This window comes from Esox lucius, chromosome 11 (assembly GCF_011004845.1).
Source record: "Esox lucius isolate fEsoLuc1 chromosome 11, fEsoLuc1.pri, whole genome shotgun sequence".
NCBI classification, from domain to species: Eukaryota; Metazoa; Chordata; class Actinopteri; order Esociformes; family Esocidae; genus Esox; species Esox lucius.
Genome location: NC_047579.1, coordinates 15301134 through 15317393, shown reverse-complemented (window position 1 = coordinate 15317393; position 16260 = coordinate 15301134). Strand labels below are relative to the sequence as shown.

Here is a 16260-nt window from a genome sequence, read left to right as displayed (position 1 = left end):
CTTTTTGGGAGTTGTGTTGCTGTTGCCTCTCCAGTGCACCTGTTGTCACTTTCATTTGCACCAAAACAGGTGACATTGATTCACAATAGCTTATGCTTCCTAACTGGACAGATTGATATCTCTGAAATGTAATTGACTTGGTGTTATACTGTGATGATTACGTGTTCCCTTAAAAAAAATTGCAGTGTATTTAGGGAAGGAGCAGTCAGCTGGTATTCTGTCTATAATGGAGTGGCCAGCACAGTCACCAGATCTCAACCCTATTGAGCTGTTGTGGGAGCAGCTTGATGGTAAGAAGTGCCCATCAAGCCAGTCGCAATTGTGGGAAGTGCTTCAGGAAGCATGGGGTGAAATCTCTTCAGATTTGAAGGACACAATTATTATTTCAATTTGAAATCCTTATTTATAACCTTGTCAATGACTATATTTCCTATTCTTTTTGATATTTGTCCTTTTCAAAGTTTTCATGGACATTTCAAAACAAGGACATTTCTAAGTGACCCCAAATGTTTGAATGATGGTGTATGCGTCAACTACTGTATAACCGAGGTCTGACAATTAACACTTTGATATTTGAGTCTTCAAAGCCACATGAGGCAACTAACAGAGTTTCAAAGAGGCTAAAGAGTCAGTGCCCGAATTGCAGGTGCATCAGTCACCAAAACTGCAAAACTATTCAGTGTGTCAAGGGGAACAGTGTCAAGCATCATGACACCTCAAGCCAAATACAGACAAATTGCATTGTCTAAGAGGAACTGTAGTGGTTTTACCAACACGAGGATGACGTCAAACGCCTCCGATGGTCTCCCCAATCACCAAATCTAAACATCATTGAACCTTTATGAGAATTTCTGGAGTGCCGAGTGCAAAGTAGATTTCAAACTCTTTCATGCCTCAAATAACTTGAGTGTTTTCTTCATGAAGAATGGTGCAATATCCCACTACACACAGTACAGGACTTGTATGACAGCTCCTTGAGGTCCTTGATATTTATATATTAATATATTGTTGAGTGTTTGTTATTTTGTCCACCCCCCGAATATATTGCTCTCATCTGGTGGACACCTATCTATGCTTTTTGTTTAGTAAACCACATAATATGCAATTTTTCTCTGTATGTATGTATCACCACACACATAATTTATTGATGTCATTTATTGATCTGACCTCTTTGCTTATTTACTTAATGTGGTCTGGCATGCCATTGACCAGGTTGTCATTGCAAACTAGTTACTTCATTGGCTTGCTGGGAAAAGTAAAGGTTAAATAAAAATGTAACATTAGTGTAATGAGTTCTGCAGACAGCCTAGGTCTGACCTGCTCCCTTTGTCGATGCTTCCCTGTTAAATTCACTGAGTACAGATCCACATCACTGCCATTTGTCAAAACCAGACATGGTCATTTTCTGAGAACGGTTGAAAGTCTTGTGATGATCCATCTGAATTCTTATTCTAGCTGAAAAGTCCCCACCTTGCAAATAAATCATTGGTATAAATGAGGGGAAAAAAGAGACAATCAATTCCAGCCTACTGAAACTGACAGAGCCGTGCCTCCCCTTCCCTAAAACAACCTTCGGTAGCACTCCCAATCTTCACTCTGAAATATGCCTTTTTGACAGGATGATGTCACTTTATGATAGTTTGAGATGTTTCTTAATTTGGTGATCATGTGACTGTTGTTCCACTTCCAATCTGGTAAACTGCTTGCTAGCAATCTAGCTAGCTGAGGTTACTGTATTATCATGAAAGTATACTAGCTACATTTACTGTATTTACATTAGAATTAACTAGTTTAAGTTACTGTAATAACATTAAAACAAACTAGCTGTAGTTTCAGTGTGACCGTTGAAAAGCTACAGTAGATGTAAACGCTGCTCTCTAGAACACGCCTGGCCACTTGCCGTATTCCATTCAACAGCTAAGGTGTTGGTTGAAGAGTGGGGCGGTTTTCAGAATGCAAGGACTGGTGTCTGTTTTTTGGGATGAGTTCAACGTATAGATAATGCTTGTGGAAGAGCGTACATAATGACACCTTCAGACTGTGAGCAATAGAATGTTATCTGAGACTGTTATTGAGCTGAGTTAAGTCTGACCCTGAAAAATCCTGCCGTGTGGAACAGCATGGGTGATGACCCAGCTAGCTGCAGCCATCTTTCTCTAAGTCTCTCTTTTCATCTCTCCCCTTCACTCTCTCTGTCTCTCTCGTTTCATCTTTCTCTCCTTCACTCTCTCTGTCTCTCTCGTTTCATCTTTCTCTCCTTCACCCTCTCGGTTGCTTTTTTTATTTCTCCCTCATTCACTCTCTCCATCTCTCCTTCTGTGTGTGTTGTAAGAGTAATACGAAAGGGCTGAATGAGTCAGAGCTTCAAAAGAAAAGTTGAATCCTGCTGCTGACATATCAGAAACAGCTCAACATACACACCCACACACTTGCTTCAGAAATACACAGTTTCACACACACACACACACACACACACACTTTCCTGTAAATACAATCACACACACAGACACAGACCGAAATCCATCCACATCTAGCTCTCATCCTCTCATACTGAGTTAACGAATCCAACCAACCAAGATCGTTAGTTTAACACACACACACTTGCCTGTAAATACAGTCTCACTCACACACGCAGACTGACATCCATCCACATCCAGCTCTCATCCTCACATACCAAGCTAACCACACCAACCAACCAAAAGCGTTAATTTAGCACACACACACACACCCACGCTTAGATACACACAAACTCATTCAGTTAGTCAATCACTGCTTCCAGCCCTGTCTGTTTCCTGCCTGGGTTCTCTCCATCTCTCTCCCTCCATCCCATCTAGATCAGATCACAATGAGTACAGACTGCTCTCCACAGGGGAGTGACATAACAGCTGAAGGAGCGCTAGGCTGTCTCAAGCATCTTTCCCTCTCTTTCTCTCTATTCCTCCTTCCCTATATATCTCCCACAGAACAGCAGTGTTCTGTTTCCACACACAGGAGCCAGAAAAAAATATATATAATCAAGACGTCAACTCAAATTGATTCAAGAAAAGGAGAAGTCTCACTGGAATCCTCCAGCAGAGTTAGCCCACTTTAACCACGGACGCCTCCCGAATGGCAGCCTGTTCCCTTTCTAGGGCACTACTTTTGACCGGGGCTCAGGCGCTTCTGGGGCTCTTTTCAAAGGGTTGCAGCCGTTGGGGATGCAGCTGGTTAAGTATTTGATGGTAGTTGAGCTAGAGAGACAGCTCTCCGAGGGAGAGATATCACAGAGCCTTTTACTTTGGTATAGACACAGACAGCCCTTAGTTAGCTAAATCAGTAACAATGATCTCAACTATGCTTTATCCTGCTTTCATACACACAGTCAGGAACACATGCGCTCTTGCTCTCTCAGACATGCCCTTTTCAGCTTCTGAAGGATGAAATGACGAAAGGATTTGGAAATATTCTGAAACACTTGTTAATTTGTGTTGGTCTTCTCAATTCTTCTTTTAATTATTTTCTATGGTGTCTTTCAAATCATTTTAATTCAACTTGAAGAGGAATGGAAAACATAATGTTGATTTTACAATGGCAAAGGAAGTAAAAAAAAGATTATGCACACTAGAAAGAAGTAAAATTAGTCACAGAAGGTTTCAATGGGATTCATTCTTGGCTGTCTATATAGTGTTATAACAATGTGTTGTTAATGTTTACAGTGTGAATAGCAAGAATGAATAAAATAAACACAGATACTATACATTTGTTACACTTATAGTGTTTGTGGTTGTCTCTATCTCTATTCTCTGTCATCTCTGTCTTTCATCTTTTTCATCTCTATATCTCTTCAGACTTTCTCTACCAGAGGAGCCTCCGAGTGCCCCCCCTCAGACGGTGATCGCCAGCGGTCGCACCAACCAGTCTATCATGATCCAGTGGCAGCCACCCCCAGAGAGCCACCAAAATGGACCACTCCAGGGATACATAATCAGGTGAGAGGTCGAGCGGATTGTCCCACTTCGGGGGGTGGGGGGTTGGGGTCATCCATTGTGGTTACCACATCCTCATGTGTTCTTCCAAACTCTCACTTCCCCGACCATGTCGCCTCTGCTCTCCCCCTCTGCGCCCAGGTACTGCCTGTCGGGTCTTCCAGTAGACTGCCAGATGAAGAACATCACCACGCCAGACCAAACCAACCTGCTCCTGGAGGAGCTCATCATCTGGACCAACTATGAGATCGAGGTGGCTGCTTACAACGGAGCAGGGATCGGCACCTACAGCCAGAAAGTCACTGAGTGGACTCTACAGGGAGGTGAGCCCCGCCGCCACGATTTAGCTCTTCATACTGAAGGCAACAGTTGCATTACTAAAAGGATGGTTTCACTGTATTCTAAGCCAGTCTCTCTCTCTCTCTCTCCCCTCCAGTCCCGACAGTCCCTCCTGGTAACGTCCAGGCAGAGCCAATCAACTCCACTACAGTCAGGTTCACCTGGTCGGCCCCGAGCCCTCAGTTCATCAACGGCATCAACCAGGGCTACAAGGTGAGCACAGCATCCACTGAAGTCAATAGAGATCAGTGCCTGCCAATACCTACATTACGGGGGTGTGGTCTACGGCCAGTATACCACAGCTAGCGGCTCGGTCACAAAGCAGAGGAATGCTGGGAAAGAGCCCTGGGACATGGTTTATTGGCCTTATACCAAAATCCCACAGGTGTCTTACTGCTACTGTGCATCAATAAACCGTTACCAACGCAATTAAAAAAAAGTGAAATGTTGTTTGTTTTGCTCCTTCTCATGGTATGCGGTCTGACATAACACAGCCAACCAGCATTCAGAGCACGAACATGGAGCTTATAAATGTGTGTACAGTTTAGAGAGGATATTCCCCTGGTCATGCCTGAATACAGGCCCAGTTTCTTTGCCTTTAATGCAACACAATGGAACTGTACCCAGCTAGTTGGGAGCGACTGGTGTCTCCAGGACTTTTTCTGACTGGGCCACACTGCACTCTGGTGGTGAGAATACGAACTGGACACTGTAGGAGTTCAAGTACCAGCAAAGGATGGTGTCACAGGATATCGCTTCAGCGCGCGTCTTTTGAGACTGGCAGAAAGAGTACTCCCGTAATGCTTTTGCGTTCCAACTCCCCCAACGAAACTCATTTTGTTACCCCTGACCCCCCCCTTCTGTTTCCAGCTGCTGGCGTGGGAACCGGGTCACGAGGAGGACTCGACGGTGGTGACGGTGAGACCCAACTTTCAGGACAGTGTGCACATGGGCTACGTGACTGGGCTGAAGAAGTTCACCGAGTACTACGTCTCAGTGCTGTGCTTCACCACGCCCGGTGACGGTCCACGCAGCCCTCCGCAGAGAATACGCACCCATGAAGACAGTAAGTCGGGCAGCGCCAGTGTTGGATTCCTGGCGTGGCCTCCAGGCATAGTTTGTCATCGCCAGCGCACGTGGTCAACCTAAACGGGCTGGAAAGAAGCCGCTTGATTCTGGGCAAAATGACATTAGCAAAATACTGGACATTTTCCCTGTATTCCTTCTGTGTGTGTGTGTGTGTGTGTGTCTAGCTCCTGGCGCCGTCGGTCACCTGAGCTTCACGGACATCCTCGACACATCTCTGAAAGTCAGCTGGAAAGACCCCAATGAGAAGAACGGAGTGCTCACAGGTCTGAACCTCTGACCCCTGACCCTCTTGCTCTGGGGAAACTAGCCTGTATTCTGTCATCCCTAACCAGCTGCAATGTCCCCTCCAGGCTACCGTATCTCATGGGAGGAGTTCAACCGGACCAACACACGGGTCACGCATTACCTTCCTAACTTGACCCAAGAGTACCGGGTCACCGGGCTGACCGCCCTCACCACCTACACCATCCAGGTGGCCGGAATGACCTCCAAGGGACAGGGTCAGATGTCGTCCTCCACCATATCATCCGGGGTACCACCAGGTTAGTCCCCCAATCAGGAAACGTTGTTGTGTTCAGCTAACAGTTGTCCTAAAATGCTTAACCTGGCTTATAGCACGTTAAAAATGAACGTTTAGTTGTGCAGTCAAGACGAAACTCCCCAGAAGAATGAGGGTAATGGAGCTGAGAACCATTCAGTCTCAAGGTCCTCTACATCCACCTCTTTCGATCGGTGTTTGTCTTTGGAATCCTGCTGTGTCCCCATGTGAAGTTGTCACACTCCGTTATGTCGTCCTCAGAGATGCCGGGGCCCCCCACCAACATAGCCATCTCCAACATCGGGCCGCGCTCCGTGGCCCTGCAGTTCAAACCGGGCTACGACGGGAAGACATCCATCTCACGCTGGCAGGTGGAAGCCCAGGTCAGACCGCCAACCGGCCAGTGAAGGAAGCGATCAATAAATCAATCAAGCATATTTGTTTTGTTAGTCCGTTAGTTTTTCTCTCTCCCTCGCTCGCTCTCTTCTCCCCTGTGCTCTTCCATCTTCCGATCTCACTTCTTTCTGTCACTCCCCCCCCCCCCCCCCTTTTTCCTCACTAGATTGGTATCATAGGGGAGAATGAAGAGTGGGTGATGGTTCACGAGTTGTCCAACGAGCCGGATATACGGTCCCTGGAGGTTCTGGACCTGAATCCCTACACCTATTACAGGTACGTTATAGCGGTGTTGTTTTGACCCGGCTCCATAGATATAGAAGGACAGAACAGGTGGAAAACCATTCCATTTCAGTGCGCCAATCCTCTGGCATGATATCAATCAAGGTGGGTCTCTATTTCTAAATTCACAGTTTTCCATCCTCTGGATCGATTTAACCAAGTTAAAATTCTATTATCACCAAATCTGGGAGCATAGAGTGAACAAATAGCTTCATCCATCTCTCTTTGAAAAGTCTGTAGCCCACATGTCTCCTTCCAAAATTGGAAAGATTCTAACGTTTACAGGGTTGGGATTCGTCCAAAGTACCAGAAACGAATCCTACTCATTATCTCATGCATGCTGTCGTTTCTTAACAGTGCCTTTTCCGTTTTTGTCTGTCCACTACAGAATGCTTTCACACCAACATTCCCCAGATCCCCAAGCTTGTCTTCAGTCCAGAGATTACCCACAAACCCCAACAAACCCTTTAATCCCCCATAACAATTTGAAAAGGAAAACAAATGCTGCTGTTTAGTTGCTCAGATTAAACAATATTCTGGGTATCTGAATATTTCATCACAACCCTATGACGAAAACATCCATCCTCCACCCGGTCTTTCTCAGGTTCCGTATGCGTCAGGTCAACATCGTGGGGACCAGTCCTCCCAGCCAGCCATCCAGGAAGATCCAGACCCTCCAGGCCCCTCCGGATATCGCCCCCAACAACGTGACCCTTCGCACAGCCTCAGAGACCAGCCTCTGGCTCCGATGGGTGGTGGGTCCTGGTTTTGATGAAACGCCCAATGTGATGACTGAATTCACAAGGGAACACGTATAGCACAGACACATTCACTCACACACTCTTATCACCTCTTTCTCTCCGTGTCTTTATTTCACACATGTGTAAACGTATATCGATACGGCATAAACCGATCGGCCTGTATTACCTGCAACCGCGATAGCTTGGTGTGTGACAGGTGCAAGTCGTACCCAGGTGTTTCTCTCGTGAGACACTAAAGGTGCTGATGGTCGATCATCTCCCCAGCCTCTTCCGGAGTGGGAGTACAACGGGAACCAGGAGCTGGTTGGTTACCGGATTCAGTACTCCAGAGCCGGGTCCAAAGGGGGGATCCTGACCCATGTCATCGCCGACCGCCAGGAGAGGGAGTTCACCATTGAGGACCTGGAGGAGTGGACCGAGTACGTGGTCAGGGTGCAGGCCATCAACGGCATCGGGCCCGGTCCCTGGAGCCCACCGGTCGTGGGGAGGACCAGAGAGTCTGGTACTGAACGTTTAACCGGTCCTCAAGACCAATTCACAACAAAACACACACACCCGCATACGCAATAGAAATGTTACATCCATAGTCTTGCGAACAAATCCTCCGTCTTGGTTTCCCGACCCTGTATCACACATCCCAAATGCGCACACAACACATTCCCACACAAAACGTACTGTATTTGGAGTTCCTACATTGTGCTGTAACCCCTGACCTTTGACCCACGTCTAGTGCCGTCCTGCGGCCCCACCAACGTATCAGCCTTCGCCACGACCTCCAGCAGCATTCTGGTCCGCTGGGGGGAGGTCCCTCAGGCCGACCGTAACGGACTCATCCTGGGATACAAGGTCAGACATGCCCACGCCCACGACCCCGCCCACCCACACACTCACATGAAAGCGCGCCCACACCGAGCCGCTCACTCCCCTCCTCTCTAAACAGGTGGTGTACAAAGAGAAGGATTCGGACGCGCTCCCTCAGCACTGGGAGGTGGAGGGGAACACCAGCCACAGCGTCCAGCTGAGCGGCCTGGGGAAGTACGTCCTGTACGAGATCCAGGTCCTGGCCTTCACGCGGATTGGAGACGGCAGGAGCAGCAAGCCCATCATCCTGGAGAGGACCCTGGACGACGGTGAGCGTTCAATAATCACTCTGTACCTGCACACGGTATACGCTCTGATACACCGAGGCTTTCAGCCAATCAGCATTCAGGGTTTCTAATCCATTTCCTAACACATGTTAAGCTGAGTCACAATATAACCGGGGATGACCTTCGACTGAATCCTCGGAGGAGCTGTACTCTGCTGCAGGTCGGAGGAGTAGGCTTGGCTTCTCTATCGGGGATAGAAAGGATGTCTTCCTTTTATTGATGTTTTGCCGAAGACGAGATCAGCTTGATTGCCCCTGAGGTAAACATTTCCCTCTGTCTCCACAGTCCCTGGTCCTCCAGTGGGCATCCTGTTCCCAGAGGTGAGGACCGGCTCTGTCAGGCTCATCTGGCAGCCCCCTGCCCAGCCCAACGGCATCATCCTGGGTATGTTCATCAGGACCCCCCCCCTTCATACCGTTGATCCCCCCATACCCCCAGACTAAACTCGGTATTGTTTTTGTGATGACCACACAGTACTGGAAGCTGCTGGACCTTTCAAAATCAAAAGACTATATCCTGTACCGAATGGCGGTGTTTCTCTGTCTCTCTCTCTCTCAGCCTATCAGATCACGTACAGACGGAACTCCTCGAACAGCAACGCTGCCACTGTGGACGTCCTGAGCCCCAGCGCGCGACAGTACACTGCGTCTGGACTGAAACCCGAGGCGGTTTACGTGTTCCGCCTCACCGCTCAGACACGGAAGGGCTGGGGGGAGGCCGCCGAGGCCCTGGTGGTCACCACGGAGAAGAGAGGTGAGCGCTTTGCCGTGGTTCTGGAGAAAGTCATTTTACAACATCGTCAATTATTATATTATTTATTACGCTATTTATACATTAATGCGTGCCATTTATTTAGAAGTGAACGTATTTATTCGTGGAATTGCTAGAGCCAAACTCCTGGCTGTTGTGTATGGGAGCGGTTATCAACAGTGCATTTGTCCCGCCCCCTCAGCGCGGCCCCAGCCAACCAGCCGGCCCACGGTGCCTCAGGAGGATGTGCAGGCGCGTAGCGTGATGTTGTCGTGGGAACCGGGTAGCGACGGCCTCTCTCCAGTCCGATACTATACAGTGCAGTATCGAGAGTTGCCGGACAGTAACTGGACAGTCCACTCTGCTTCAGTCAACCATGAAGCCAACTCATACATAGTGACCCGGTACGATACACTAAATAGCACATTTACATTGCACATTTACACTGCACCTTTACATAGAATCTTTACATTGCACTTTTCAGTAGAACCTTTACATTGCACCTTTACATTGCACCTTTTTCTGTGGACACCATTATTTTAAATAATAATGGAAACTCTCATCGCTCCCGTCCCTGAACTAACCATTCGACTGTGTTATCATAACCTTTACTTCATAAAATGGATTCTAGAAAGCGAAAAATACAAATTATATTTTACAACTGATCTGTGTCATACCGTCTGGGTATTGTTCCTACAGTTTTTTTAAAACATGCATATTTTCACTGTTGGCAACCTTGAACTCCGCCTTAAATCCCTCTGCCTTAACAACTCGAGCGCCCTAGCCTCTGCTTGCCGCTACAACTTCCCAACACATTCCTGCATACGTCTGTATTGCTTAGTTATTGCAGACCAGGTAATATTCATGGGCATTCAGGTAATCTAAACGGCTGACCTCCCTCTGTCTCTCCGGCCAGACTGAAGCCATTCACCTCCTACCAGTTCAGAGTGAAAGCCACCAACGACATTGGGGACAGCGAGTACAGCCAGGAGAGTGAGGCTATCACCACACTACAGGACGGTAAGGATAGTGGTCTGTGGATCCTTATGTCCCCTTATAACCAGTGTATGAGCTCTGTAATCACAGTACGGGATGTTAGGGATTCTATATGTTCATGACTCCTCATGAACCCTTATAAGCACCCTATAACACTATTATAACACTAACACTATTCACACTACAGATGATACGGATTCCTTTTGATCATGACTCCATATGACACATTATGACCTCTGTATGACCGCTGTGTTCCAACTGTAAACAGTTTGATATCTCTGGCTAACTCTAACCTAGTAAAGACTCTTCACACAACGTTGGCTTAATGTAGTTTCACACAACGTTAGCTTAATGTAAAAAAACTGCTGCATCGTCCATGTGCTTCTTGTCCCGTTTCGCCGCTGTAATGGAAGACAGATGGCAGTCCTCCTCACCAGGCAGCCATTGTTGTCTGCATGATGGATTCCCTGTACACAGCATTTGCTCCGCATAACTGACTTCAACGGGCGCAGCGAAAGGCTGCGAGAGGAGCAACGCGCTGTGTTGCGTTCCATTCGAAAGCGCCTGGAAACATTTTCACCTTGGCACGTTGTAAAAACACAGTTTTAAACGGAACACGCCGCGACTGTGGACACGAGAGCTCCGGGTGGTCGTGTTAACGTGTTCGGACAGCCTGTCATTTCAACGATGCCCCTCTCTGTCTCCACACAGCGCCAGACAAAGCTCCAACAATCCTCTCCGTTACACCCCACACCACCACGTCGGTGCTGGTTCGATGGCAGGTAAGCTACAGGGTCAAATCAATTTGACTTAATGCTCCCTTATCTCCCTTTTCTGGAAATGTGTTTGGTTAAGGACTGTCTCAGTACACGTATCGAGGATGCCTACAGTAGTAGGAACATATTCCTGTGGTGGTTATGACCGATTATGAGTGATCTATTTTATGGATTCTGTGTCTGGACTTACGTAGAACAAAATGGTTTGCCCAAACGCTGTCTCTCTGACTCCTACCAGCCCCCCGCCGAGGAGCAGATCAATGGCGTGCTGCTGGGGTTCCGGGTTCGATACCGAGAGCTCCGTTACGACCGCCTCCGCAGCTTCACTGTACGCACCGTCAACAGCCCCGCCTCCAACTGGGCCGAGCTAACTGGTGAGCTGACCCGTGCTCCTTCTGTCGTTTGTTTTTATGTCACCTTTCGCTACTCCGCTCTAAAGCCCGTTTACGCCATCACAAACGTAATGAAGAAGATTGATTATTTTGTTGCGTCAAATTGTGTAATTGACCAACTGGAGCCACTCTCGAGGCGCAATATTCCGAGGTGGAGAGAATGGATCAAAGGAGTCCACTGGGTCGTCCCCTGTTATTAGAATTGGACCGAGTTTGACAGGTCCTGCATTCATTTGAGGAAGAAAACAAAGAAAAGAAAAGTGAATGTTTTTTTTTTCCATGAATAGCCTACATTTTCTGCCAGTTAATTAAACCACACTAAACGGTTCCGTGAAAGATCAGGACAGCACGCACGTGCTGTTATATAATAGATTATAAATAAGCAGGATTTATTCATGGGCAAGTGTTGTTGCCGTAAAGTTATTCATGTAATGCAGCGTTTTCTGACCATAAGCTTACATAATGGATCAAACTTGACATTAAAAGTCAGAGGAAAATGTCGGGTTGGTGTAGGAGTTTTTGGTGCAACATTTTACAGGCAATTCTGATTAGATTCTAGATTTGCATAGGATTCATGTTACGGGGTAGGTCTGGTACAACTTAAAATGCAGCTGCTCTGATGTAGAAATGGATAGGCTATGATGTTTCGAAAAAAGTCTTAGGCACCCGAAATTCGATACTGTAAATATACAGACATATATATTCTTTGCAAATGAAAACTCACTATGCAAATGTATGGCTTTACTTTGAATTTCAGAGTAAAGCCATGCCTAAGACTTTTGCACAGTACTATACAGTATATTTTGTATACTGTATGTTACCTAATGTAGCTTATAAAATGACATCTGGATAGTGGATACTGATAAGGGTCTGGTTAAATTGCTGCAGCCACTGATTCCAGATGAAATCCCACTCCAAATGTATGTCAGTGTAAACTGAAAGGCTAAGGAAACAATTATCCAAAACAAGACTAACATATATATCATGTTTTCTTGATCTCCTCCTTGGTAGAGTAAGCAGGCCCTAAGCATTTGAGTGCCTTTGGGTCCAGTCTGAGACTACACTGATGAACTAACATCAGTCTGTTCCTGTCTCCTTTGCCCCCCCCCCAACATCGTCCTTCCCACCACCGTGCCCCCCTCACCCCTGTGATGTCATCTATAGCTCCTTACAGTGTGAGGAACCTGAGTGAATCCTCTCTCACCCAGTACGAGCTAGATAGTAAGTGTCTGTGTCTCTTTGTTATGCTCTCTTCTTTCTTACTCTCTTTTCTCGTTCTTCCATCTCCCATTTCTAATTTGTCTGACTACCTGTCTCTATCAACAACGGGACACACACTCACCAAAACATGTACATTGTAGTCATTCAGCAGACCTTTTTAACAAGAGCAGAGTTAACCAAAGAACTACAGTAATTGTATCCGTCTAATAACAGGTGAAACAACCATATTTCAGTCATAGTAAGTGTATTTTCATTCAGTAAATAAGATTTCAGCACAGACAGTGGTAGAATTAAAAAATCCTTTTTGTTTATGGCCACCATTTTCTTCCAGATGCTTCCACTCTTCTTCTCCCAGGGGTTCCCTTCATTGCTCTGATGAATTTAGATTTAAATGATTCAGTGATCTCCGGCCATCATTTAGATATTGATTTCAGTGTTATCTGGTCATTCTGTTTTCGATTTCAGTCTTGTCCAGGCATCAATTACATCTCGTCATCATTTAAATGTTGATCTCGATCTTCTCCTTATTTGGCACTCTAATCACAATGATCTTTACCTTTCGAATGTGCCTACGTCATTTGAAGCAAGTCCAGCTACTTGTGAATAACTGTCTGTTGTTTGTTTCCGCTACAGATTTGAGTAAACATAAGCGCTACGAGATCCGTCTGAGTGTGTACAACGCCGTTGGGGAGGGGCCTACTAGCACGCCACAGGAAGTGTTTGTGGGAGAGGCAGGTAAGAAATTATGAGCTTTACTTTATTACCCCAATTGGTTCCCCAGCAGTGGAAAACTAAACCCACAGTTCAAGTGTACCACAGCTGTAGTTTTGGGTGGGGGGTAAAAGAGATGGACCATTAAACCCAGCTCTCCGCTTCAGTCCCGACAGCCCCGCCTCAAAATGTGGCCATCCAGTCATCGACAGCCACCCAGCTGGACATCACCTGGGATCCGCCCCCTGTGGATGCTCAGAATGGAGACATACAGGGCTACAAGGTGAGTATCCTAGAAAAATGTGTTCCATCTGGGTTACCACCTGAAGACGGCATCCCCATGACTGAAAACAGTGCCGTTTCCAGCTTTGTTATTGGGTTTTTTTATGGGGATTTAAACAAAAGTGTGGAACAAACAAAAAAATAGCAGTACTTCAACAGTTTTATACTGTTTGTACATGCAAAGGGGGTGGCAGTTCAATCCATGCAGGATTCCAGAATTTTCTAAAACGACTTGAAACACATCTTAGCATAGAACCGTGCTACTCAAATGTGTCCTGGATCAGTCCCCTAACCGGGTCCACACAGTGTTCCAATCTGACCCAACCGGTCAATCACTACACACACAAACACACACTTAACTCTCCTTGTGGGTACCCCAACCATTACTCCCATTCAAAACCTTTTTTTCCCCCTAACCATTTACCTAACCTATCACCAAAATCCTAACCCTAGTTTCTAATCAAAATTTAACCCTAACCCCAAATTCTAACCTTTACCCTAAATCCTACCTTTAAGCCAATCAATAGCCTTCTTCCTCATGAGAATGTCCCGACATATTTTTCTTGTTTACCGTCCTTGTGGTGTTTTTTGTTCCCTAACAGAATAGTAAAACAAACGTATGTAGACGCGCCCGTAAACACAAAGCCTAATACGAAGCGAACCACCAGCTGAACGTGGGACACGACCTCTGACCCTTGCTTTCCTGTATCCCAGATCTACTTCTGGGAGTTCCAGCTGCAGAACGAGACAGAGAGGCTGCGTACCCTTTTCCTCCCGGAGCTGGGCGTCAAGATCAAAAACCTGACTGGTTACACCACGTACATGGTCAGCGTGGCTGCCTTCAACGCAGCCGGCGACGGGCCCCGGAGTCCCCCGACCAGGGGCCGGACGGCTCAGGCGGGTACGAACACACACACACGTGTCACTCGGAGCAGAACACACACCCTGTACTGTACATCCAGCGTGGTGTCCTTCAGGAGGCCGTCAGAGGGCGCTCTCAGGAAGCGGAGGAGATGGGGGCTAGACTGTGTGTGTGTGTGTGTGTGTGTGTGTGTGTGTGTGTGTGAGAGAGCTGGTTGGGAGAGCAGAGCAGTTCAGAGGTGTGACAGTTGGAGTCGCATTCGTTCTAACCTACTACAGCTCTGCGGTTCATCTGCTATTGTATCTACCACATTTTGGCTCCTCTATATGTACCTCACTCTTTTTCTATCTTTTTCTCTTAGTCTTGATATCTGTCTCTCACTGCCTTTCTCTCTTTTTGTTCCTCCCTTTCCCGCTGTTCACGTGTCTTCCAGTGGCGGTGTACAGGGTTCCCAAGGCCCTGGAACCCACACCAGTGGAAGCAGAACATTCCCACTGACACAGCGCTTTACTGTAGCCTGGACACTCAATGCAGATTGTGCAACCGTTAACGTTGTCCCCCTCCCAACCAGGAAACAGATGAGTTTGGCCCATGGTGGCTCGCCTTGGCAGGGATCGGACAGTTAGTAACCAGTTCGTAACACGTTGGGGGGGCAGATTTGAGGGGGCACATGTCGACGGGGTTCTTCTGGCTACTCACACAAAGAGGCCAGTGTTCAGACAGTCACCCCCTTTAGCCAAGCCTTCTCTCTCTCTCTCTCCCCCTCTTCCTCTCTCACGCACACATACACTCTTGTTTCTCTTCGTGGGGACCCGGTAATATATTTGCATCAAAATGACTATGTATATCCATATACCTTAACCATAAACCTTATACTAATATGAATCCCTGACCTTTCACCTAACCCTAAATTTAACATGTTCCCATAAAAATAAACCTAATCTAGCTTTAATATAGCCTTTTTCGCTATGAGGTCCAGAGAAATGTGAACGCAAGGTCAACATTTTCTATCTACTATCTTTGCGAGGATATTTGGTTCCCTCTAGTAAAGTCATACACACACACACACACACACATATACACACTAGAAAACAGCCTTTGCAGTTTCTGGTAGGAAAGAAATGTTTACAGAGTGAATTCCTTTGGTGTTTCCCTCATCACGCCCGCCGCCTTGAAGGCCAGTGACATTGCATAGAGAGTCTGAGAAGACAAAGTGCTGAGTTAAAAATGCAGGGAGGCGGCGTTCCCTCTGTTCTGTAGGTTAACCGGGAGGGTAGCCAACACAAGCTTTGGTCCAATCTATGCATACTTCCTGCTAAGTTCCTGACACTAACTTTGGCACTGGGTCGGCTTTCTCTGGCCCAGAAGCCCAATTCTCACAGCGTATCTAGAAGGTCGTGGGATGAATGGATGATTGTATCTATCCAAGTCCAAGAATAATACTTACAGTATCTCACAAAAGTTAGAACACCCCTCACATTTTTGCAAATATTAGATTATATCTTTTCATGTGACAACACTGAATTAATTATACTTTGCTACAATGTAAAGTAGTGAGTGTACAGCTTGAAAACAGTGAAAATAAACTTGTAAACTTGTAAAACAGCTGTCCCCTCAAAATAACACAACACACACCCATTAATGTCTAAACCGCTGGCGACAAAAGTGAGTATACTGTATATCCCTTCGTGATAATGACTTGATGTGAAGCGGACTCCCAAAATGGGGGGGAAAACTGAAATCGGTTCACAT

At 46.6% G+C, this 16260-nt stretch overlaps 1 protein-coding gene across 4 annotated transcripts in view; it reads left to right on the top strand.

The window, feature by feature from the left end:
* Positions 1–16260, top strand: part of sdk2a (sidekick cell adhesion molecule 2a) — a 189201-nt gene that overhangs the window by 157313 nt on the left and 15628 nt on the right. For all 4 annotated transcript variants that reach the window (XM_029123816.2, XM_029123815.2, XM_029123814.2 and 1 more), the window contains exons 16-37: positions 3828–3968; positions 4107–4288; positions 4402–4517; positions 5175–5370; positions 5558–5656; positions 5744–5935; positions 6193–6314; positions 6494–6603; positions 7214–7364; positions 7635–7872; positions 8101–8216; positions 8311–8500; positions 8804–8902; positions 9077–9271; positions 9471–9672; positions 10185–10288; positions 10976–11046; positions 11279–11414; positions 12597–12653; positions 13287–13388; positions 13532–13647; positions 14361–14547. In XM_029123816.2, the coding sequence (XP_028979649.1) occupies positions 3828–3968; positions 4107–4288; positions 4402–4517; positions 5175–5370; positions 5558–5656; positions 5744–5935; positions 6193–6314; positions 6494–6603; positions 7214–7364; positions 7635–7872; positions 8101–8216; positions 8311–8500; positions 8804–8902; positions 9077–9271; positions 9471–9672; positions 10185–10288; positions 10976–11046; positions 11279–11414; positions 12597–12653; positions 13287–13388; positions 13532–13647; positions 14361–14547 (3122 nt within the window). The remainder of the gene's footprint in view (positions 1–3827; positions 3969–4106; positions 4289–4401; positions 4518–5174; positions 5371–5557; positions 5657–5743; positions 5936–6192; positions 6315–6493; positions 6604–7213; positions 7365–7634; positions 7873–8100; positions 8217–8310; positions 8501–8803; positions 8903–9076; positions 9272–9470; positions 9673–10184; positions 10289–10975; positions 11047–11278; positions 11415–12596; positions 12654–13286; positions 13389–13531; positions 13648–14360; positions 14548–16260) is intronic.